Source organism: Solea senegalensis, linkage group LG16 (assembly GCF_019176455.1).
Source record: "Solea senegalensis isolate Sse05_10M linkage group LG16, IFAPA_SoseM_1, whole genome shotgun sequence".
Lineage (NCBI taxonomy): Eukaryota > Metazoa > Chordata > Actinopteri > Pleuronectiformes > Soleidae > Solea > Solea senegalensis.
In genome coordinates, this window is record NC_058036.1 from 9,004,920 (window position 1) to 9,028,322 (window position 23,403).

The following is a 23,403-nucleotide window of genomic DNA, read 5'->3' on the forward strand; positions in this document are numbered from 1 at the left end:
ACCCAGAAATACATTACTACTCCACTACGAGTGATGGTTTATTGGAATCATGGAGGAAGACAAGTCTCCTACCTAATTGTTACTTAACCACTAACAGAGTTAAAGAAATGTAATTTACCTCATTCAAAAGTTCTATTCAACTAAGGTCCTTATTAAAAACAAAAGATTTAAGAGAGACACTGATGTCAACGGTACTTCCTGCTGTGAATACCCATCATGCATTTGCTCTGGATCTGTCCTTTGTGAAGTTGGCAAAATGTGTGTACCTTCATGATTGAAATGATAATCAATGATCAATCTTCTCTCAAGGAATATATTGTTTGGTCTCTTGGAGGCTCGTGCACAAAAGAATTCTGAGGTATACAGAATTCATTTTATTATCATAGAGGCAAAATTCCATATTTACTTCTTTTAACAATGAGTTCAAACACTCACTCTAACTTAACAGGTTCTGAGTCCTTGTGATGGTTAAATGACTTGTTGCGGGGAGATTAGGTGCTGTCTCCACTCCCTCTTCTGCCTGTTAGCGATTATTCTCTCGATTAATCGTTTGATCGATAAAATATCAGAAAACCTTAAAAAATGTTGCAGAAGTTGAATGTTGTTGAAGAAAATACTCACATTTAAGAAGCTTAAACAATCGGAAATCTTGTTTTAATCATGAAAAAAGCTTCACACACGGACGTATGCAAAGGGTTTGCCGACCGGCATGGACATGGCTCCATGGCTTGTGTTCACCGGCTCTGTTGAAAACAAATGCACATGGCCACGAAAGGGGAAGGGAGCACGGATCCTCGTGGATTTGTAATCCTGGACCGTCTCCACACTCTCTCTGTCGATGATGACCGTTTGATGTACTAGGAGTGGACTTTCTCTTTCTTTCCCCCGGCTTGGTTCATTCTTTCTGTGTCTGTTATTATATCTGTAATGTGTACCAACGTCTTCTTCTCTGTTTTTGGTGTAACTTTTGGTGTAACTGGTATTAGAGATGTCTCATGTCCTTGCGTCGCTTCTCTCTATCTCTCTCTGGTAAAGTTCTTCAAACTATCCCATTAAGTCACACAAAAGTACGTAATTAAATTAAAAAAGTGTATAAGACATTATAAAAAATCAGAATGTTTGAATAAGTGTAAATATACAGTATACATATATATATATGTATATATGTAAAATGGTGTTTTCCTGTATAATCTTTTTCTTTTTCGTTCTTAAAAACACGGCATTATTTCAAGAAATATCCTCATCCACACATCCCCGAAATGAGAATAACAGCTGCAGTATATATGCCAGGCCTGTATGTGGTGCTGTGACGCTGCTACAGAAATACACCAAAAACAGAAACAGGAAAAAGGAAACACGGAGCATACACAATGAGTTAAAACTTTTACTTCCAATAAGTATATATTCACAGAAACGGAGACAAAATGAAGAAAGCCAACGCGACTCAGGAAATATCTCCAATCTCCAAACACAAGAGGAAGGTTAAGAACAAGAAAGAGGTGTGGCTATCACATCATAGCTTTCCCAAAGTAGCTCATTGGTTGTGTAGATAAAAACACAAGTGTGGTGTTTTTAGATGTTTCCACTGTGGATAAAAAGCTGATACATCAAAACTGGTTTTGGCCCCTTAGTGACATCTAATGGTGAGTCTGCAGATTGCAAAAGGTAAACATGTATCATCTGGAATTGACAATGGAATATTGTGTCTTCCGTTCCTGTCTGGGACCTTTGCTCCTTTTGGACGAGAGGTTCATCACAGCGCGTCGTGGTCAAACTCTGCTATGCTTGAAAGAAAGAGTGGGTGCTTTGTTTGGCACTGGGAAAAAAAAAAACCTTCTTTCAGAGCACAATGTGTCTGTAGTTGCTGCTGTGGTTCGATTCAACAATCTCCAAAAAAGACATTTTTTTCCCATCATGTCTACACACACACACACACACACACACACACACACATGCGTGCATGCTGGTGTGCACATTAACTCCTTCCAGACTTGAGTCTATATGGTGCATGAGGTGGAGGAGACACAGGGGAGGAAAGGAGTGGGGAACGGGGTCAAAGGGTGAAAGAGCTTCCAGATGTTGAGGCTGTTTCTTTTTCAAATTAAAGTTCCTCCTCACTTCCTTTTTTTTGACTGAGAACATGTGTGTGTGTGTGTGTAAAGCAGATATATTCAAACTGCTTTTACTGATCCTTTTACACTATTTATGCCACATGTATACACAGTGTGAGCGTTAAAATATTCTCATCGCTCAAAGACTTAATATCTAGCACGACACGGCATGGTTTAGTCTCGTGGCTTTAGTCCCTACTCAACGTGAGCGGAGTCATCACTGCACGGCTGCGTGAAACTGCGGTGACTTCGTTTTACACGCGACACACAAACACGTGTAAATACTCCTCTATTAAATATTGAGATTTTAGACATTTCCCTGGTAATTGTTGGAGATTAACCCACTTTTTTAGGATTGTTAAGTAGTTTTAACTGATCTACAGTTCGGCACTGTTTATACATGTATGTATATATATATAAATATATATATATATATATATATATATATATATATATACATATACATGTATATATATATATGTATATGTCTATATACAGTATATAAATATGTTTAACTTAGTGGGTAAATTAATTCATGGTTAACATGAACAAACTGGGATCTCTCTTATAAGTAAGATTTAAACCAGTTTAATGCACTTCCTTTTGAAAATAACATGCTCCAGCCTCTGTAATAAAAGGTTCTGGTCAACACTCAGGTCTAACAGTACCAGTACAGATAGAGGGTCATTGTCTGAGGTCAACCGAAGGTCATTGGTGACTTTCAAAAGCGCTGTTTCTGTGTTATGGCGTTCAAACAGATCATCGCTGTACAAATAATCCCATCATTGATTTGCTTCTGCTTTAGAAGTAAATGGGAGGTTAGAAATAGGACGATAATTAGCCGGAACAGCCGGGTCGATGGCGGGTTTTTTAAGTCATATAAGAGAGAGAGAGAGCAATGTGGGATTGTTAATTAAAGGAAGAATTTCCTTGAACGTTGTAGTAGGAATGGGGTCGAGGAGACAGGTTGAGGGTTTAGATCCTGCTACCATAGCTTGGAGAGTTCTATGGGTAAGAATTGATCCAATTGACAATGTTGTGCCACAGATGGTTGAGAACAACAAACAGTATTATTTCTTCTCTAATGGTTGTTATTTTAGTGGTAAAGAAGTTCATAAAGTCATTACTACCTAGAGTTAGTGGGATGGTTGTTTCCACAGAGCTATGACTCTATAGTGCTGAAGAGAAACCTGGGATTGTTCTTGTTTTCTTCTGTCAAAGATGAATAATATGTTTTTTAGAGACATTAAACATTGAATGGGATCAAACTGACCCCAAGGATAACAGTATAGAAGTATAATTTAGGAGGAGTACATAATAAACTTAAGCTAATATAATGTAATTATTATATTAGCTTATTATATTATATTAATATTATATTATTACTAATATAATATAATTGAACCCACAACCTTCCAGCTGAAAGATGACTTGCTCTAACAACCATTCCATTCACTCTCACTCTCACACCTATGGTCAATTTAGAGTGTCCAATTTGCCTAATCCCTTTATTTAATCAACTTATGTGGGAAGAACCCGGAGAAAACCCACTCACACGAGGAGAACATGTATGCGTATAAGGCCCTTATTCCAACTGGGGCTCGAACCCGGGTCTTGTTGCTGCGGCAAGACGCTAACCACTACACCAACCGTGTGGCCTCAATCCAAACCTGTGACCTTCTTTAACAAGTCTCTTCTGAAGTCCTGCAAAGGCCATGGATGGAGGGTGCACGCCCCTTGCCCCTCTCTCCTGATATTATATCTTATTTGAAGAAATTGCATTTATATCTTTTACTGCTTTGGAAGATATATGCACCTTTTTTGTCAGTCAAAAATATTATACATACTTTGAGGTCTAATTCTACACAGTAGTGGCTTAAATCCTGAAAACCTAAATACTGTTGTCAATGTCACATTTGTAATTGCTAATAATAATTACCTGAGTATGAAATTATTCTTAATTAAATGCATTGTTGTATTAGTTTTATTAACTTTATCTCATTAGCCTATGTATGTTTTTTTAGTTGCATGTTTTTATTGTCTTTTCACAGCCTTGTAAAGACCAGGTGTTTCATAGTTGAAACAAGACAATACCTCAAGAAAATACCAAGCACAAATACAAAAAAAAAAAGATTTACTGATGAAAACCAAAAAGTTATATTGAACTAAAGCAGCGGTTACCATTTTTTTTTGGCTCCCCAAACAGATTTGCAGAATTGTCCCAGCCTTTTAATTAAGATTTGTCTACATCTATTTTCATGAAACATGCATGAAAATAGGTTTGAATTCATTTCACAAACATTTCATGTAAATGATTATTAGTATACCAATTGAAAATGATATTAGATGTTACAGATATCATGCAGAGATTTCCTCTTGTCACAGTGATCACGATAGTTTGCCATCTTTAAAAATATAGAAATATAGAAGGCTCAAAGTAAACTGATGAACTGGTAACTCTCTTTTAATATCCAGTAACACTGTATATCATAATAAGTGATTATAAAATATAGTATTATATCTTTATTGAATCATATCCATGAACAAACACCCATGAAAATATAATATTCATCCAGAAAAACAGTGCAACTGTCAGAGAAGACTGCATTACTTCATCTTGATCACTAGGTGGCACCATATCCCCATGTCTGAGGAGAGAATACTTTTTACACTTGTAATTTGGAATCTGTCTGAGTGTTGTAAGTGATGCAAAAGGAGAACTTTCACATTAACAAACACATCAACAACTGTGATGAAACTGCTGTCTCTGCTTTACGACAATAACTCCTGAACCTTGACAGAATGAAAGACCTGCTTTTATTTTTAGTGGCTGAGGACCACACTGCGTCATTTGAGGTGTGTTTGCATGAGACACCGACGCGTAGTCAGGGCTGACTGCATGTTGTAATATAAAAGCTGTAGTACATAACGTTTAAGGCTGATTAAGCTCTCTCTGTTTCTATGGCTTGTGTTGTTTAATGAATTGAATCATAAACGTTGTAGAATCCAGAATGAGCTTGTGCTCAACTTTATTGAACGAGCATAATGATAACCGTGTGTTACATGTTCAGTGTCCCTGGTTCTACTAGCTTACTCATGCAGTTGACCTTGTATTTACTTACATCGGTAGGTCCACCTTGTGGCCATGTCTGGAACTACAATTATATGCACTCTGCATATCATATCAGAACATCCCCCCTTCTCAGGATCTAATAACATTGATACTCACTTCAAACCTTGATCAACATACTGATACTTACTTTAAACATTGCTCAACACACAAATACTTACTTCCAACATTGAGCAATACATTAACAGTTTTAAACAACCTTTTTTTTTTTTTTTTTTGTCTTTTAAAACAAGAAACACAAACTTTTTTTTTTTTATGTGTACTCTTTTCTTACTTTCTTTTTTTTTGTACACCTTCTTTTCTTTTTCTTTTGTTTGTTTGTTTGTGTTTTTTATTCTTTAACAGTGAACCAATATTCAGTCCATACACTTACAAATCCAGTCTATCAGGTCTTTTTGTCTGGCGCCCAGATCTTCTCAGGACAGGTAATTCCGACTGAACATTGCTTGTGTCCTCCTGTGAATGTCCATCAGTGTCATCATTTGATGCTGCGCTTGCACTGACTGCATCAGCATCAATTTCAGTCTCTGTAAAAGTCTCTTTTGTTTTTAGAAGGCTGCAGCGGTTCCTTCTGAGCACGTGTCCTTCCTCAGTCTTCACTTCGTAGGATCTAGGTCCGACCTCCTGGAGTACAGTTGCTTTCCTGTTCCATGCATCTTGATCCTGGATTCGTACCATGTCATCCTTGGCGAGTGGACTGAGGGGTTTCGTCGATTTGTCGAAGCGTTGTTTTTGTTTCCATTTCATGTTCTCCAACTTTTTCTGTATCCCTGTGTTGGGCTTGATGTCTGTGTAACAGGGAAGGGTTGTGCGTAATCTGCGATTCATTAACAGTTCTGCTGGGGATAAACCACATTCAAGCGGTGCAGCTCTGTAGCTTAGAAGAGCTAGGTAAGGATCTGACTTGCTGTCTGTGGCCTTTTTCAGAATCTGTTTGATGATGTGCACTCCCTTTTCGGCTTTGCCATTTGCCTGTGCATGCTGAGGACTGGAGGTGACGTGATTGAAGCCATAGTGGCTCGCAAACTGCTGCCACTCTTTGCAGTTGTAACATGGACCATTGTCACTCACTACAGTCTTTGCTATTCCATGCCGGGCAAATATGGATTTTACATGCATAATGACAGTACTGGCATTTGTGCTGGACAGCAGGGCAATTTCAGGGAAATTTGAGTAGTAATCAATCACTAACAAATAGTCCTTTCCATTGCAATGAAACAGGTCAGTTCCAACTTTCTCCCAAGGTGCAGTGGGAAGATCTGGAATCATCATGGGTTCCCTTGCCTGTTTGCTCTGGTACTTTTTGCATGTTTCACACTTTCCTGCCATGTTTTCAATGTCCTGATTAATGCCAGGCCAATACACTGAGCATCTGGCTCTCCTTTTGCATTTTTCAATTCCAAGGTGTCCCTCGTGTATCTGTCTAAGTATCTCTGGCCTAAGACTCTGTGGGATGACAAGTCTATTGTCTCTCAGTAATAGTCCGTTTGCCACACTTAGTTCTGCTCTGATGTTGAAGTATTTTGGACAGGAGCCCCTGGGCCATCCGGTAAGTATGTTTTTCATTACTGTTTGTAATTCTGTGTCTTTGTCCAATTCATCATGTACTTGTTTTGTTTTGACATCAGATACTGGCAGTGACTGAACAATCATGTTGACGTGATTTTCAATGTCTTTCTCAGTGGAGCTCGCCTCGCTCATCACTGGCGCTCGTGACAGCGTATCTGCTATCACCAAGTGTTTGCCTGGAGTGTATATTAACTCAAACTCATACCTCTGCAGCTTCATGATGAGTCGCTGGATCCTTGGTGACATCTCGTTGAGATTCTTTTTGATGATCGACACCAGAGGGCGATGATCTGTTTCGACAGTGAAAGAGGGAAGCCCATAGACATAGCAGTGAAACTTTTCTAGCCCATAGGCCAATCCCAAACATTCTTTCTCTATTTGAGCATATTTAGTTTCAGTTTTGGTCATTGACCGCGAAGCGTAGGCAACTGGCTGCCAGCTATCTCCTTCTGCCTGCAGGAGGACAGCTCCCAGGCCATCTTTCGACGCATCTGTTGAAATCTTCTGTCTCTTTTCTGGATCATAATACGCTAGCACAGGGGACTTTGTCAGAGTAGCCTTGAGAGCATTCCACTCTCGCTCATTTCTTGTTGTCCACTTGAACTCTGTGGAGTCATGGAGTAGTTCCCTCAGTGCTGAAGTTTTCACAGATAGGTTTGGTATAAACTTGCCGATAAAGTTGATCATCCCCATTATTCGGAGTACCCCTTTTTTGTCTGTGGGGCGTGGCATGCTAAGGATCGCTTGTATTTTTCTCTCATCAGGCTCAATTCCTTCAGAGGACAGCTTGTCTCCGAGGAATGTCACTTCTTGCACGCCAAACTGACATTTTGCACGATTCAATTTCAGTCCATTATCAGATATCCTGTGGAGGACTTTCGCCAGTCTCTCGTTGTGCTCTTGTAGGGTGGACCCCCATATCACCACATCGTCTATGTAGCAACGTACCCCTTCTAGGCCCTCAAGCATGTTGTCCATCGCACGATGATAGATCTCTGATGCTGAGATTATGCCAAAAGGCATGCGTAGGAATCTGTATCGACCGTAAGGCGTATTGAATGTGCAGTATCGTGAGCTTTTGTCATCTAGCTTGATTTGCCAGAATCCTTGTGCTGCATCTAACTTGGAAAAATACTTAGCACCTGCCATTTCACTTGCAATTTCCTCACGTTTCGGTATCTGGTAGTGCTCACGTTTTATGTTCCTGTTTAAATCTCCTGGGTCCATGCAAATTCTCAGTTCTTTGTTTTTGTTCTTTTTGTCTACACACACCATAGAGTTAACCCACTCCGTAGGCTCCTCAACCTTTGTGATCACATTCATCTCACACATTCTGTCCAATTCTTTCTTGAGGCGCTCCCTAAGTGGAGCTGGGATTCTCCTTGGAGCATGGATCACTGGTTCTGCATCCTCTTTCAATTGAATTGTGTATGTGTAGGGAAGGCAACCCAGTCCTTTAAATACATCAGGAAAACGTTGCACTATGGAGTCAACTGTGCTGTTGTGTGCCCTCACAGCGTCTGAACAGCTGATTTGGTAGACTCTTCTCACCAGATTCAGATTCTTTGAGGTGAGTCCTCCTAACAGTGACTCACGACCCTCAGGTACTATCGAGAACAGCACACTGTATTGTTTGTTTTTCACAGTCACTCTCAGTCTGCACTGACCTTTGCTTTCTATTTCTTTTCCGTTGTAATCTTTCAGCTGCACTGATTTCTTGAATATTTTCGGCTTTTCTTTCATAGCCCTGATTTCTGTCATACTGATCAGATTGGCTTGTGCGCCCGTGTCAATTCTCAGTGCTACCAAAGCTCCATTTATTGGCAGTGAAACAATCCAGTTTTCATCCTGTTCGTGACGCCACTCTGTGTGCCTTTTATGTGCCTCTGTGGCTTGCACTTTCTTTACATTTTCACATGACACCATGTCTATGAAGAACGTCTCACCCAGGTCTGTTTCCTCAACTACCCTCACTGGCTTTGATCTGTCTTTAGTCAGGCACTGTTTGGCGAAATGATTTTTTCCATTGCATTTTGCACATCTTTTGCCATACGCAGGGCATTGCATTGGTTCATGTTTCCCACCACATCGCTTGCAGTTTGCTGCGTTTGCGTTTTTGTTAGTTTTCTGTTGATCATTTCTTTTCATCTTATTTCTGACGACTGCAACTTTAGCGCTCTCGTGCACGACTGATGCACTCGGGTCTGCAAACGTCTTTGCATGCTGTTGTGCTAGTTCACTAGCATGGCATATCTTCTCAGCCTCAGCCAAAGTTAGCTTATCGTCTCTTAGCATCCTTTCCCTCGTCTTTTTGTCAAGTATTCCGTAAACTATCTGATCGCGGACCATGGAATCTTTAAGATCTCCAAAACCACAAGACTGTGCCTTCAGTTTTAAATCAGTCATAAAGCAATCAAATGTCTCCCCTGCCTGTTGCATTCGTGATCGGAACACGTACCTCTCGTATACAATGTTCTTTTTCGGGGAACAGTATGCTTCAAATTTCTCAATCACTTTACCGTAGTCTTCTTTGTCATCAGCCCTCTCAAACTCGAACGTATTGAACACTTCCATGGCTTGGGGACCCGCGACCGTGAGCAGAATTGCAATCTTTCTTGGCCCTGGCTTGTTGTCCATGCCCGTGGCAGACAAGTACAGCTCGAATTGTTGCTTGAAAGACCGCCAATTGCTGTCCACATTTCCGACGAGTTTCAGTCCCTCCGGTGGCCTTAACGTCTCCATCCTCGGTTATTTCGGTGGCTTGACACGAAGTTTTACTCCTGGTACCATGTGTTGTTTAATGAATTGAATCATAAACGTTGTAGAATCCACAATGAGCTTGTGCTCAACTTTATTGAACGAGCATAATGATAACCGTGTGTTACATGTTCAGTGTCCCTGGTTCTACTAGCTTACTCATGCAGTTGACCTTGTATTTACTTACATCGGTAGGTCCACCTTGTGGCCATGTCCGGAACTACAATTATATGCACTCTGCATATCATATCAGAACATGGCTGAGCATAGAAACAGTGCTGTGATTAAAGTTGTGATCAGTATAATTGAACATATGATAGCTGCACATCTCTGAGTCTGGTTCTGTTAAAAGGGAGTTTTTTCACTCCACTGATGCCTGTGCTTTGTTCATGTGCAAATGGTTGGGTTTCTCTTCTCTTGTATAATATCGGTACAGTGTTTCCTGACTATGTACCGCGCCACAGGATAAAAACATAATCAAGGAAAACAACCATCTCCGCCGAAATACTGCTGGTATTATGTATTAAAAGAGTGATGAGGAAGTGAAGAAGTGCGGAAAAGAGGAGGAAAGAAGTGAGGAAATGCTTACTTGTCCCATGTGTGACAAAAACAAGCTTTGAGGATTAGTTTAGGCTCTTTCTGGACGCACCTTTCACTACAAAACCTGCTTTTCTGAGAATCAGCCTCATGACAGTAGATCACTGGATCTAGTGGACACTGGTCATATGTCACGTGTTTGTAATAAACCCTGTATTTGAACAGTGTATGTGTGTATCTCTCTCTCTCTCTCTCGTATTAATCTGTATTGCACAGAAACAGCTGGCATTCGCTCTACACATATTCACACATGCAGAGTAGTTGCCTGTTTTTGCAGCAGCAGGATTCTCTTACTACAAATACAACAAACCTCGCCACTCTTGGAAATGAAGGCTTATTTGTCTGGATTTTGAATGAATGTGACAGATGTTTGCAGGCTCTACAGAGTGAGTAAGAGTCCATACTTTTACTGTGCGTGTAATCATCATTTTAAATGATATATATACAATATTTGGTATGATGTATTAGATCAAGTGCTATCTTTGTTTTATTCATGTAAATTTGGAAAAATTCAGTAAAGTTATACATGCTATACGTGTAATTTTATGTTCATTTTTATTTTCATTTAAATTCTTTCTTTAATCCTACTTTTATAAAATGTAAATTGATATCATTCTTTCAGTTCGTACAATATTTGATTATTAAATTCAAGATTAAATTCACTCATTTATTGTAAATGTGGGGGATGGAAAAAACACGATAAATTATGATATGGTTTTGTTGAGGCATCCAGCTTTTGGTTGAGGTGAGAGGAATTATGTATGCGTTTCATTGTAGTTTCAGTTTGTGATTGATTATGTTTGGGATTAATATTAGTTTTGATGATTTAACCACATTTAAAAGTATTAGTAGCACATTTTACACACTGTACCTTTAAAACACTCACCTAACAAAACTTCATTCTAAGAATATGTTTGCTGCTCAACTAGATACTTTTTAGAATTCACTGAAGTCACATTGAAGTGGATTGTATTTGAAGCAGAACTGTATCAGGAAATATGTCCTGATGATCACTCGAAGCTGCTTTACACTACAGCATATACAGTATATGTCACACTGTGAAGATGACAAGAGTCAGTTTAACTCTATGTATGTGTTCAACATGGTATATAATCCCTGGTATATAATCCCTGACAAAGATTAAAAGGTTGACCTCTGACATGGAACATAATCTGACTATCAGCTCTGCTGCGTTGACATGAAATCCTTTGTCAGCGTGACAAATCAGGTCAGTGTGAAAAGTACTAAAATGTGTACGCCTGTGTGTGAATGTGTGTGTGCATACGCAGTGATGAATGAACAGGCTCTCGTCCATGTCTCGGCGCCATCATCATGCCAGGGTCCGGGTCATCAGACGGCTCTTCACAGAGCTGCCATGGTGGGGAAAAGTGATGCAATGGCTGCTCTGATTCAGGGAGGCTGTGCTGTCGACCTGCAGGACAGAGTAAGCGGTGGACACGCGGCATACATATCATGTCTCACGCTCATCCGTCATAAAAGCTTATAACTGGACTGTGTGTGCAATGTGTGTTTGAGGATGGCAACACTGCGCTCCATGAAGTGTCCTGGCATGGGTTCTATCAGTGTGTCAAACTGCTCCTCAAAGCAGGGGCCCGCGTGCACCTCAGTAACAAGGTAAGGGAACCACTGCAATAATAAAAAACATCATAATCACATTTTTATAGTAGCTTGATTGTGTAATGTCTATTTTATTTTATAGATTTAACTTATACAATGAAAACCTGTATTATAATTCATAAGAAAAAAGTCTTGCCAAACTGTGTGTGATTTAAATGCGAATAAATTACACACACAAAAAATGTAACATGTTTATTCAGGCAGGAAACACAGCTCTTCACTTGGCTTGTCAGAATGCACATGCTCAGACTGCTCGGCTTCTGCTGCTTGGAGGATCCACACCCGACACCAAGAATAAAGTGAGCTGTTCTTCTGGAAGAGCTGAGCGTGATCGAGAGTTTTCTCTGTCTTTTCTTTCCTTTCCTTTTTCTGTCCTTTATTCTTTGTCATACTGATTGTATAGTTGTATTTGTTGTTTGGGTTTCGCCAGGCTCTGTATAGTTGGTAGGTCACTCGGACGCCAACATGGCCTCCAGTGGCTTCTCCAAGCCGTCACGGAATAACGGATCGGAGCCGGCTCTCCGTGCAGTGTTGACCGTTTTAACGTTTGATAATGGTTTTAGGGAGTCCCTTATTTATTTTTGGACTACTTTTGGACAGAGAAAATATGATTTTTACTTGACTTAGGCAGCGGTGGGACCATGGCAAAACTGAAATCAAACTCTTTGTATCAACAGCAGAACTAGAAACACTGAGTGATTCCACTGGAAATCAAGGACATATTGAAGTCCTCCAGTGGCGAACTGTGAGCACTACAGCTGGGCCTTCAAAGAAAATAAATCATTGCGGAAAAAAGCATTAGAACAATGAATTGACAACAAGATACATTCTCAATATTAACTTCCTAAAACTGGAGAGTCGTAAAGTTTTTTGACTTGAGCTCCAAATCAGTACCAAAGCTCCCAGGCGATCCTGTCCAGTACTGTGTCTGGCGTGCGATTATTTCAGTAGAGCACGAAGATAATCCACAATTTTAAATTCCACAACAGCTGTTCACTTAATCTGGAGAGGAGGAGTGAGGAGAAAATAATAATAATAAAAAAAATAAACATATGTTTCCGCCCGGTCTCGAACCGGGGACCTTTCGCGTGTTAGGCGAACGTGATAACCACTACACTACGGAAACTGATGGTGAGTATAATGTTCTTTTATATATTTAGCCTACATGAAAACGAAATCTATTCATTGGTCTTTCGTTAAGAAGTGGGCGATGGCAGCGTCGTACGGTTCGTCCTTTGACTTGAGCTCCAGAAAAAGTCCTTTCTCTATGGACATCAGTACCAAAGCTGCCAGGCGATCCTGTCCGGCACTGTGTCTGGCGTGCGTCTTGATTCGCTTCAGCGCCGAGTGAAACCGCTCCACGGGGGAGGTGGACACCGGGGTGAGGGAAAAAGAAACTAAAAACCAAATGCGAGGCACTTGCCTGATAAAACATAATCCGAAAATAGAGAATCAAGAGAATCTTTTCACCATGAAACCATCAAAGTGGCGCTGGCACTTAAATAGTAACATAAATCACTCCCATTCCCATTCCCACAGTCACACACTCCCCACATTTTTTTTAATACTTTTTAAATATTTATTTATTATTAAGTTTTTCTGTGAAAGGCCTCCTTGACATAGGCGATGCTATCAAGCTAGCCACAACATCGCTCTCTCAACCTCTCAGCACTCTTAGGGGAGTGGTCTGCAGTTAGACCTGCTCTGTTAGGACTTCTCAAAGGCCTAGGATCTTTTGTTTTCGGCCCACCCACTTAAAAGGCATGAAGGGCGTAGAAGGCCCTGAAGGTTCCCCACTGAAGTCCTCAAATCCACTGGCTTTAGCCAACCTGCTAGACACCAAAGTCCACGATCCAGAACATCACAGAGATGGAGGCTCCTTCTAGCTTCTTGTTTGGCCTGGAGAAAAAGCATGGACAGAAGAAAGTAATCCACTCAGTGTGGACAGTAGTGACAGTAGTGCTTCATATGACAACCTAGATACGTGATGGCATTAATGTTCTATCAAACAGACCAACATTATAAAGAAGAAACTGGTCAAAAGTCAATGTTCTCGTTTTGTCAAAGCTGGTGTAGACAAATTGGGACACCTAATGAAGATAACACTAGTTAAAATGTTGAACATCAGGTCCTCCAGACTGATAGGGAAGGCTATTGGGGAGGTATTGCTCTCCCTGTCTGCTCCACTATTGGCCTTTGTCCAGGACCGGGCCTCGATTGACCAGTGGAGCGAGGGCTCAGGATGTGTGTTTTCTACAGAGCTCGCCTGGATCCCAGCACTGGGGAGGGATGTCCTTTTTGTAGGCAGACAGAGACTTTAGAGCACTTGGTGGTTTCATGTCCTTGTCTGGTACAAGGGGGTAGAGGATCTGGGAGAGGTTTTTTCTGCTTCACTGTTTCAAACTAATAAGTCTGCTTTGGTTCCAGGTGGGTGATACCTGTTTGCATGTAGCTGCTCGCTATGACAACCTGAGCCTGGTGAAAATCCTGCTGAGCTCTCTGTGCTCTGTGACCGACCAAAACCAGGTACAAGGATTTTAAACTTCCTGCCATTCCAGCTTTTACACAAAGATGAGTGGCTCTCAGAGAATTGGGACAAAAATTACAGCTGAGTACATCTAGAAACCAAACAACTGAAGTGGGGCTAATTTTGTGAAAAATAAAAAGATCCAATCATAAAATCTCAGAAGCCGGTGTGTCACATGATACATTCAATTACATAGAGTGAAAACTCTATGTCTTAAAGTTTGTTTCACTTTGCAAATCACTCACTCTCCCATACCAAAGTCCATATAGAGAAAATCAGCAATATTATATCATCAGAGTTGTTGGTCCACGGCTGCCTCCATCTGTAAGTTCAAATGTGTTATTTGTGACTTAAGTGTTTGGAATCCTTCATTTAGATTTACCAAAGTGACCCACATTTACTGAATGAATTGTGACCCCACAAAGTAAAATCACAGATTTTCTCTATGGACTTTGATATGAAAGAATGATCGCATTACAAACTTAGTTTCTCCTGCCAGTCTAGCCTGTCTAACTTTGCGATAAAGCCGCAAACATGGGGGCTGCCCACACGAAAGTGTCTCTGAATCCGCTTTCTTTAAAATCGTAATGGTGTTTTTGGAAACGGGTCTCAGAGTGGAAAAATCTCAAAGCACCACCCTTGCATTTTCTTGACAACCAATGTGCTACTTTGGGAAAACGATGATGTCATAATCCCATCTCTCTCGTGCGCTTGCATTCATTATCAGTATCTTTGTCGTCATCTTCTCCTTGTGTTTGACATATGTTTGGTGTTAGTGTTACCATTCCGACTCGTTAGGGAGTGGGAAGCAACATAAATAACCAGAAGCAGAATGAAGAGGTAATTCTATAATTTAACACAATGGCAAAAAGCAGGAGGAACTAAGGGAGGAGGACGCTATTCAAGGATGCTATTCAAAATAAAAGGGTGCAGGAAAACAAACCAAAATACAATACAATAGCATCCCTAAGTCTAACCTGACTAGCTAACTAAACAGATCACAATAAATATATGGCACACAGGCCAAGTAAACAAGAAGCAGCACTAATCTCCACTACTAAAGTGACACATGACAATTGAACCCTGTCACTATTTAACTATTGATTAAGTTTTGTTGGAAAGACATATAACATTTCAGAGTTGGGAAGGGCGAGCACTCAGCAAGGTGAGGTGGACGTAAACCATCATCACTAACAGGTGCAGACTCGGACGGCATAATCACTACTGCTGATGCTGTTTCTGTGTGGATCAGGCCATCGTGTCCCCACTGGCAGCCACTTACAGATGACCATCTGAAATTGACTGTCATAAGATGATCCATGTTATGTTTTCCATATGAGCAGTACAGGGTTGTGTGTGCTACTGTAGGAAGGGGACACTGCTCTCCACGTGGCTGCTGCTCTGAACCATAAGAAGACAGTTCAACTGTTATTGGAGGCAGGAACAGATGGGAAAATCAGAAACAATGTAAGTTAAACATAATATCATATATATATATATATACATATATATATATACATATACATATACACGTATATATATATATATATATATATATATTATTTTATTTTTTTTTCTATGGAGTTTGCATGTTCTCCCCATGTATGCATGGGTTTCCTCTGCGACGTCCGGTTTCTTCCCACAGTCCAAAAACATGCACATTTGGGGTTTAGGTAAATTGGAATTGTTTGGCTCTATGTGTGCATGAATGCAGCATCCTGACACATATAGTTTACAAGGGACTGAGATGGCTCATCATTTACAGAACCTCACATCAGTTCTTCTACCTGTTCCTGGGAATGGGACGATATTATCATCTATAAAATCTAAACGACGTAGAGTTTCTGATGTAACCCCAGGAAAACTAGATAGATAGATGGATAGATAGATAAAAAATAAATAAATGTATACATTTTAGTATAAGATTTTTTATATGTCCTTTAAGCAAAAGCCTTGGCGGCCATCTTGTGTTGCCATATTTGATGGAAGAATCACTGATTTTATTTGATATTTGTATCTCTAATTTATTGGTTTCTAGAAAGATATTCTTAGATGCTTTTAATTTAGGACTAATGTGGGGGTTTCAGTTTTTAGTCACGCTTCTTCATTGGACTCTTACTGGGAATTTCAATGGGGCTGTTATGGCCTCCAAACAATTAAATAAATCAATCAGTGGCTCAAATTGGAGGCCTCAACATAAAAGAAGGACACCAGAAAATGGAATTGTTTAACTGGTTATATTCATCAACCTTTCCCACAAGGAAATGAATATTCTTGAAGAAAACCAAAACTGAAGTATAATATAAATACCTTACCAAATAAAGAATCAGCAAACCAAAAGGGACCTGGAGATGCCAGCCAAACTCAGCAAAATGGAGGGGGGCCCAGGCCACCCCCTATAGGGACGTCGAAGCTGGATTAGATAGCGTTGCCACTTTGCCTAGTGTTGTAGGTTATTGCTTATCTGTGTTTGAGTAAGATGGTTATGGCTGCTCAAAGTACCACCTGCTCTTTGGATCCTTTACCATGGATAGAGGAGTCCTATGTTCCTATGACTCTCACTTTCAAATGGGGTTTGCCTACTCTGTTTTACAATGTACAATAGGCTCCATCTGAGAACAGCTGCTGTCTTCATCCAGCAGAAAGTTACATGTACTGTATATGTATTTTATTCAAAATTTATCATAACTTTGCCAAGATTCCAGACAATCTGACTCCACCATCCTTCTTTTTTTCTTGTGTATTCAACATTTCATGCCTTTCAGGCAGGGAAAACAGCACTGGACAAGGCCAGAGACAACAACCATAAAGATCTGGCTATTCTCCTGGCCTCTGCACCTGAGGTTAGTGTTACTGTGCTCAAAGTATTGATCAATACATCCGCATTAACCTTTCAAAACAACATAAATCAAGAGATCTGAGAGAGAACACTTTTGCACCTCATTCGCACCACCTTTATTCACTTCATGATTGGTTCTTTTCAGTCACAATTTGGAGTCTGAATGGTTATTTGTGTCTGTGATTGGCAGCCTTTCACCTAGTATTAGCTAGAACTGGCATTAGCACCTCCCTTGAAGGATAAGTGTTAGAAAATGAATAATTAAATCGATTTGAGAAGTAATTTCAAAGTGAAGAGTTCAGGGTTGTTAACAGTCTATGTCTTCAGGTGCATCGTTTCATGCGAGGAAGAACAATAAGGAAACCAAGAGAGAGACTGATAGCTGAGCGCAAGACCCAGTCTGTCACCAGAGTAAGAAACTGCCCAAGAATATCTCAAAATGATCTTTTTATGTTTTTAATTAACATGAGACTGTTATTTCTGTGTCTGTCCTGAGGAGGACAGTATTTCTGTTGTGGATTGTCCCAGCAGTGAGCAGATGGAGAGCAGGACTGCAGTCATGATGGACCCTCAGAGACCACAGCAGCAGCAGCTTTACAACAAGACTCCAGTCGCCACCTGCAGCCGCTACAGACATCACAAAGCAAGGGTCAGGAAGCAAGTGGGTCGTCCAGAAACCAGGACCAGCATGATCAACTCTGTGAGTTATAATTGCACTGAAGTCACACTTGCATTGGCTAATTGTCTACTTGATGTGTCATTAGTGCTTCAATACCAGTGGTTGAGTTGTGTGTGTCCTGTGATATAGGCTGCTTACCATGGTGCACTCAATGTAAACAATGGGTTGGTCCAGTTACGCCACCTATCTCATATGGTATAGATAATGCATGGATGGATGGAGACTCTTCTGTTACACAGACTTTCCTCATGTCCTCCTTCACTACATCATGGACCTTCTCTGTGGTCTTTCTCTTTTACTCTCTTTTACTTCGACATGTTCGAATATAATCACTCTTCCTCTCTTTATTTCACCAAACCATTCAAATTCTTTGGGCCAGCCTGTGGCTAAGTGGAAAGGGAACTTGGCTTGTAACCGGAAGGTCGCCAGTTCAAGTCCCCACCACGTCAAAGGGCGGGTGTACCCCTGAGCAAGGTACCCAACCCCCATTGCTCCCTACATGCTACTCAGTGTGGCAGCCCACTGCTCCTAATTCTAGGATTTTCAATGAAAATCTCAGATGGGTAAGCATCCATAATTACCCAACACCTCCCAATCACCTATGTTCCCTTCACCAACATTGAAGTCTGGAAACACTCTCTACCACTTCATCCAACTTACTTCACAACTCTTCTTTCTCCTCTAACTGACAATCAACTTGATTTTTTTGACAATCAAAATGAGAGTTAACACAGAGTTAACAACTTGTCACTGGAATGGTACCCTCTAAGGTAGGGGTTTGTGCCCTTAGCATTGGGTACTTATTGTACCTAATACAGACCATAATTGCACTCTTACTGACACATTTGTACCTTCATTTTGTAGTGCATTTTATATAAAGAAGCTTATTAAATGAAATGAAATCCATAAGCTAAGGGCGAGGTATGCCATGGACAAATCACCAGTCCATCACTGGGTCAACTTACAGGGACTTGCTGTAAGACAACACTGCTAGCCATTGTACCACCATGTGGCCCACAAAATGTCTTTTGACTTATTCACATTTATGTCATCTTCAGCTATTTTCATTAATGAGTCCTCTGTTGAAAGTCCTGCACAGGTTCATGGATACTTCCTGTCTGTGCCCAGGGGCCCAGTTGCTCATGATCTGTCCCAGACAGCAGGTCTGAACAGTTTATCTAATTACCACCAAATAGAGAACCAATACATGTTTAATAAAAACAATTAGCTGAATAGTTAGTGAGATTATGAGCTTGTATTTGTAGCAATAATTAACTAACCAGAGCCAGAGACTACTTTCCGCACTCATGCCACAACAAACAATGACGTTGTATATATGTTTTTTTTACTCCTCGAAAGGCTTTGGATGAAGACAATCTGAGAAAATGCAAGACTACAGGCGTCCATATGAGGAAGAACGGAGTCCGTGGTGAAGGCTTCACTCAGCTTTACACACTGTACTGTGATGAGCATGGCAATGTAAGACAGGTCACTGATTACTGAATATTCTTTGTAAAGCAGTGGTTACGCTCAGAGCTTATTTTATAAATCAGAAGGTTCCAGAGCACAATTTCATGAAACTTATCAAAGATAAAAATTGTAATCTGCATCTTTTACAAAATACAAATTGTAATTAAAGCTGCGAGCAGCGTTGTGTGGGCCCTCACAGCTGCCGCCCCCCCGACCGGCTGGGTAAGCCCTGGGCTATGTGTTCTGGTCACTTGTCTCACCTGAAGTTTTGTGCAGATTGGTCAATGTATGGCAATGTTACGGGTCAGTTCCTGTCTGGGAAGACCTACTTCCTGTGTGCAGGTCATAGTTTGCAGACAGTGTTCAGAGTGGGCCCTTGTATATCAAGTTTGGAGCCGATCGGTCAATGTATGTGCGATTTAAAGGGCACTTCCTGTTTCGGACAACCTACTTCCTGCGTGCAGGTAAAGTCTTGCAGACCTGTGGAATTCAAAATGGCCTACATCGCAAGTTGTCATTCGTTGACGTGTTCAGGGGCAGTGTCTCGTGTCACGTATGAAGTTTCGTGCGGATAGGCCAAAGTTATAGCGCACTTCCTGTTTCATGGCCAGTGGTCGAAATTCGCCAAAATTCCGTGGCCACGCCCTTTTGAACCTGCGAAGGTTTTCAATAATAATACTTTTGACCTTGGATGGGTCTATTTGACGCGTGTTTCGTGTTGCTATGATAAGACAAGTTTGTTCAGTTACGAAACTTGCAAAACGCCAAGATGGATGCCAAATCCAAAATGGCCGACTTCCTGTTGAGTGGAGGTCATGGTGTCAAAAGGATTTTTTGTTCGGCTTGGGCCAAATCATGTTCTCACCAAATTTCGTTAAATTTGGCGCATACTAAATTTCGGCCGATCCATAGGCGTTTGACCTGTGGGGGCGCTACTGAGCCATTTTGCATAGGTTTTCGCATTTGCATTATTTTATAAAATTTTTCGCCAGTTCTGATTTGCGTGCCAATTTGCGTCCGTTTTCACGCACGTTTAGGGGGTCAAATAAGAGATCGTTGCGGCAAAAGGAAAATAATAATTCACCACTGTGTGAGTGCTCGGGCCCTAATTAAACCCCTAAATCACTAGTGTGTGAGTATCTAGTAATGTTAGTTGTTGAACCAGGTGAAGTATTGAAATGATACATTATTTTCAGCAAGACAATTGTTACTCTAAAATAAAACATAAAATAATTAAAAAAGTGAATACCATCTGGAATTGCTCCCAAGCTATAACATTTGGTTTTAATAAGCTCAAATCAATACTGGTTTTCCCAGTAGTGTCAGGTATGATTATCTTTTTATTAGGTTTTATAGGCAACTGTTGTTTCTCAGTGTGCAGTTTATGATTCTCTTGTCTATGTGTTCAGGCATCGACCAATGGATGCCACTGTAAGACCTCACTGAAGCACCTGGAGGGTCAAGTTAATGCCACACAGGAGGAGATGAGGCTGCACATTATGTCTGTCCAGGAGCAGGTCAACAGCAGAATGGACAAGATGGACCAGAGGACCAGACAACAGGTCTGGCTTTGCCATTTTACAGTTTAAACTAATTATTAAGTTAATTCTGGGTGTTTTTTGGTAGTAAATATGACTATTGTCTGATGTTCTACTCTTGGGTTTGGGCAGATTAAAGTTTTAAGTGTCCTAAATCAGGAAAGAGCAGCAGCAGAGAGGAAGAACCTGATTTACTGGATTGAGCGGAGGGCTGCTCAGGACAGAGAGGAGGCTCTGAAAACTCAGGTATCACTTCGACTGGTCTGATGGATTGGTCACACCTCTTAAAAATCTATCCAATTATAAATTATAAATAGAATAAAATAATAATAATGAATAGTCAGGGAATGTAAAGATCATACTGGGTGTGAATATCAACCATACAGCAGCTGTGTTTCTCATCTCAAGCAGGCAACAGCGAGTCATGACGTGAAGAGTTGGTGGATGTCTCACCAAAAGGATTTGGATGTCCACGTCCCAACCGACAGCAAGTATTACAAACTCCTGCCCTCACCATCTGTGGAGCAGTCTGACGCTGACCTGGAGGCTGATGTGGAGTCGCTCCCCTTGCTCTCTGTAAAATCGGGAGACAGCAGCACTTCGCTGGCAAACTACGTCAACATCCTGCCATCCACCTACAGCCTGGAGAGCATTAAGCAGGGGCAAGTGGGGAGGAGGACATACTTTGAGATGAGAGTCGAACGATCACCAGGTATGTCCTCAGTAGTGCATGCACTGCAGCAACCAGAACTCTTCTCAAAGGTCCAATGTGTAAGAATGTGTGATATTTATCCCTAAGATAATCTCTTTTCTGACAGATGACTATGAGAACACAGCCCTGTTTCCTCTGCCAGACAGCCAGCTGGACTCTACTGACCCCTCCTGGCAATGTCCAGGAGTGCAGGGCAGTCCCGGCGCAGCAGTGGTGCCTCTCTGTGGGGACAGCATCTCAAGTAGCAGCAGTCAGTCCAGCATCAGTGAGCAGGGACCTACGTTGATCCCACAGCAGGAGCACAGATATGAATGGCAACAGAGGAACCATTTCAGAGTGCTGATGAATTCCCAGAGGAACGACAGCAGCACAACAGTGGCGCGCTTCACTGACTGCACTCAGCCCTCATTCCAGCAGGAGAAGAACAGACTGCACGCCATGGAAGTGAGTGTACTGATGGGTAGGATGAGTAAAAGTCTGCTAATAAAGACACAAGACGAGACATGTCTGTTCTTTCTCTCTCTTTACGTCTCACCTGCACACACAACTTCACAGTGGTTAGAAAACACATCATAGAGTCACAGGAGACACGTCCACATCCTCCATGTCTGAAGGACACAGAAAATGAGCACATTTGCTTTAGTTTGTAAACAAAATCAGATCTTAAACTAATGCCAACACCTGTTCCCTCCCTGTCAGGTGACGCATCACTTCTTTGACACAGTGTCCACTCACTTAGAGCATTGGTACGAAAGGAAGCTTGTGGACATGGAGCAGCAAATGGAGGTGAAAGCCCAGCAGGACAGGAAGCAGCTGCTCCAGCGAATCAGCACGCTGGAGGAGGAGCTTCAGAGGCTGAGGACCAGTGACGCTGCAGAAATGTGACGTTGACGCGTATGCAAAGATGATGATGTCTTTCCTGAGAGAAGAGAAACAAATAAACAAATAAACAAATCTTTGTATGTATGTACAATACTCGCATACTTGGGAAGTATGACTGGAGTACATACTCACCAAGTACACAAGTATGATCAATGCAATTGGAACAGTAGCTACTTCCTTGTTTTTGTCAAGCGTTTAAACCTCAATACCACCACCAACAGTCTTGATGAACATGTAAAATACTTTTAATAAACGCATATATAGTTATTGTTATTATTTTCACATTTTAATTACTTAATTTGCCAAACGTTTACCGAGCGTCCACAGAGGACCACACATATCTTGTATCTTGTGCTCATATAATGACTCATTCGTCGCCTCAAATGATCTTAGAACTCAGAAAAAACAATTATTTCAGGTTTATATTTGTTTTCTCTGCTGCTATATTCTGGCGAAATGCATTCTGGGATACATGGCTTTCCCAAGTCACCACCCGATGCATACTTGGTAAAACAGGCAGAGCCTGTCTGTACACCACTCTATGTTGCATGAAAAATGTAAAAAAAAAAAAGTTGTATTTGTTGTTTGGAAACAACAACAATGAATAAATGAAATGAAATAAAAGAAAAATAGATGGATACATTTTGCTGTTTCCCCTCTAACACGTGAGCTACTCCAGTAAAATGACTGAGTAACTGAGCTGATTCAAGGCTTGTGGTGACATTCTGCCTGATGCTCGACATCACAACAGACACAGTCCATCACATGGAGCAGCTGCTGGTTGTGTAATCCAATGATCCTGGAATTGACATCTGGCATTCAGCCTCAGTGACCACAGCAGCAGCTTCTGAAGGGAAAATCAAATCAATGCCACATTGACTCTGTCGAAGCGTGATGGAAATCTAATTAAAGCCCCTCCATGCACAGGCGGACATTTTATGCAGCCGAGCACCG

At 41.0% G+C, this 23,403-nt stretch overlaps 1 protein-coding gene and 1 non-coding gene across 5 annotated transcripts; one reads left to right on the top strand and one right to left on the bottom strand.

Annotated features, from left to right (window-relative positions):
* The first annotated feature begins 10,380 nt into the window (after positions 1-10,380).
* On the top strand, positions 10,381-22,872 carry LOC122783486 (ankyrin repeat domain-containing protein 6-like). 4 transcript variants are annotated; one of them, XM_044048320.1, is made up of 15 exons: positions 10,381-10,550; positions 11,454-11,608; positions 11,701-11,799; positions 12,003-12,101; positions 14,230-14,328; positions 15,698-15,796; positions 17,095-17,172; positions 17,496-17,579; positions 17,665-17,868; positions 19,207-19,326; positions 20,727-20,879; positions 20,988-21,101; positions 21,264-21,567; positions 21,674-22,011; positions 22,267-22,872. In XM_044048320.1, the coding sequence occupies exons 1-15, from the start codon at positions 10,415-10,417 to the stop codon at positions 22,450-22,452; spliced, it is 2,268 nt and encodes a 755-aa protein (XP_043904255.1). In that variant the 5' UTR covers positions 10,381-10,414; the 3' UTR covers positions 22,453-22,872. The 4 variants fall into 4 exon arrangements, with proteins under 4 accessions (XP_043904255.1, XP_043904256.1, XP_043904258.1 ...); XM_044048321.1 differs by having other exon boundaries at positions 21,267-21,567; XM_044048323.1 differs by having other exon boundaries at positions 17,665-17,829.
* On the bottom strand, positions 12,856-12,928 carry trnav-aac. The gene has a single exon. It is a non-coding gene; the product is annotated as a tRNA-Val (tRNA).
* Positions 22,873-23,403: the final 531 nt, after the last annotated feature.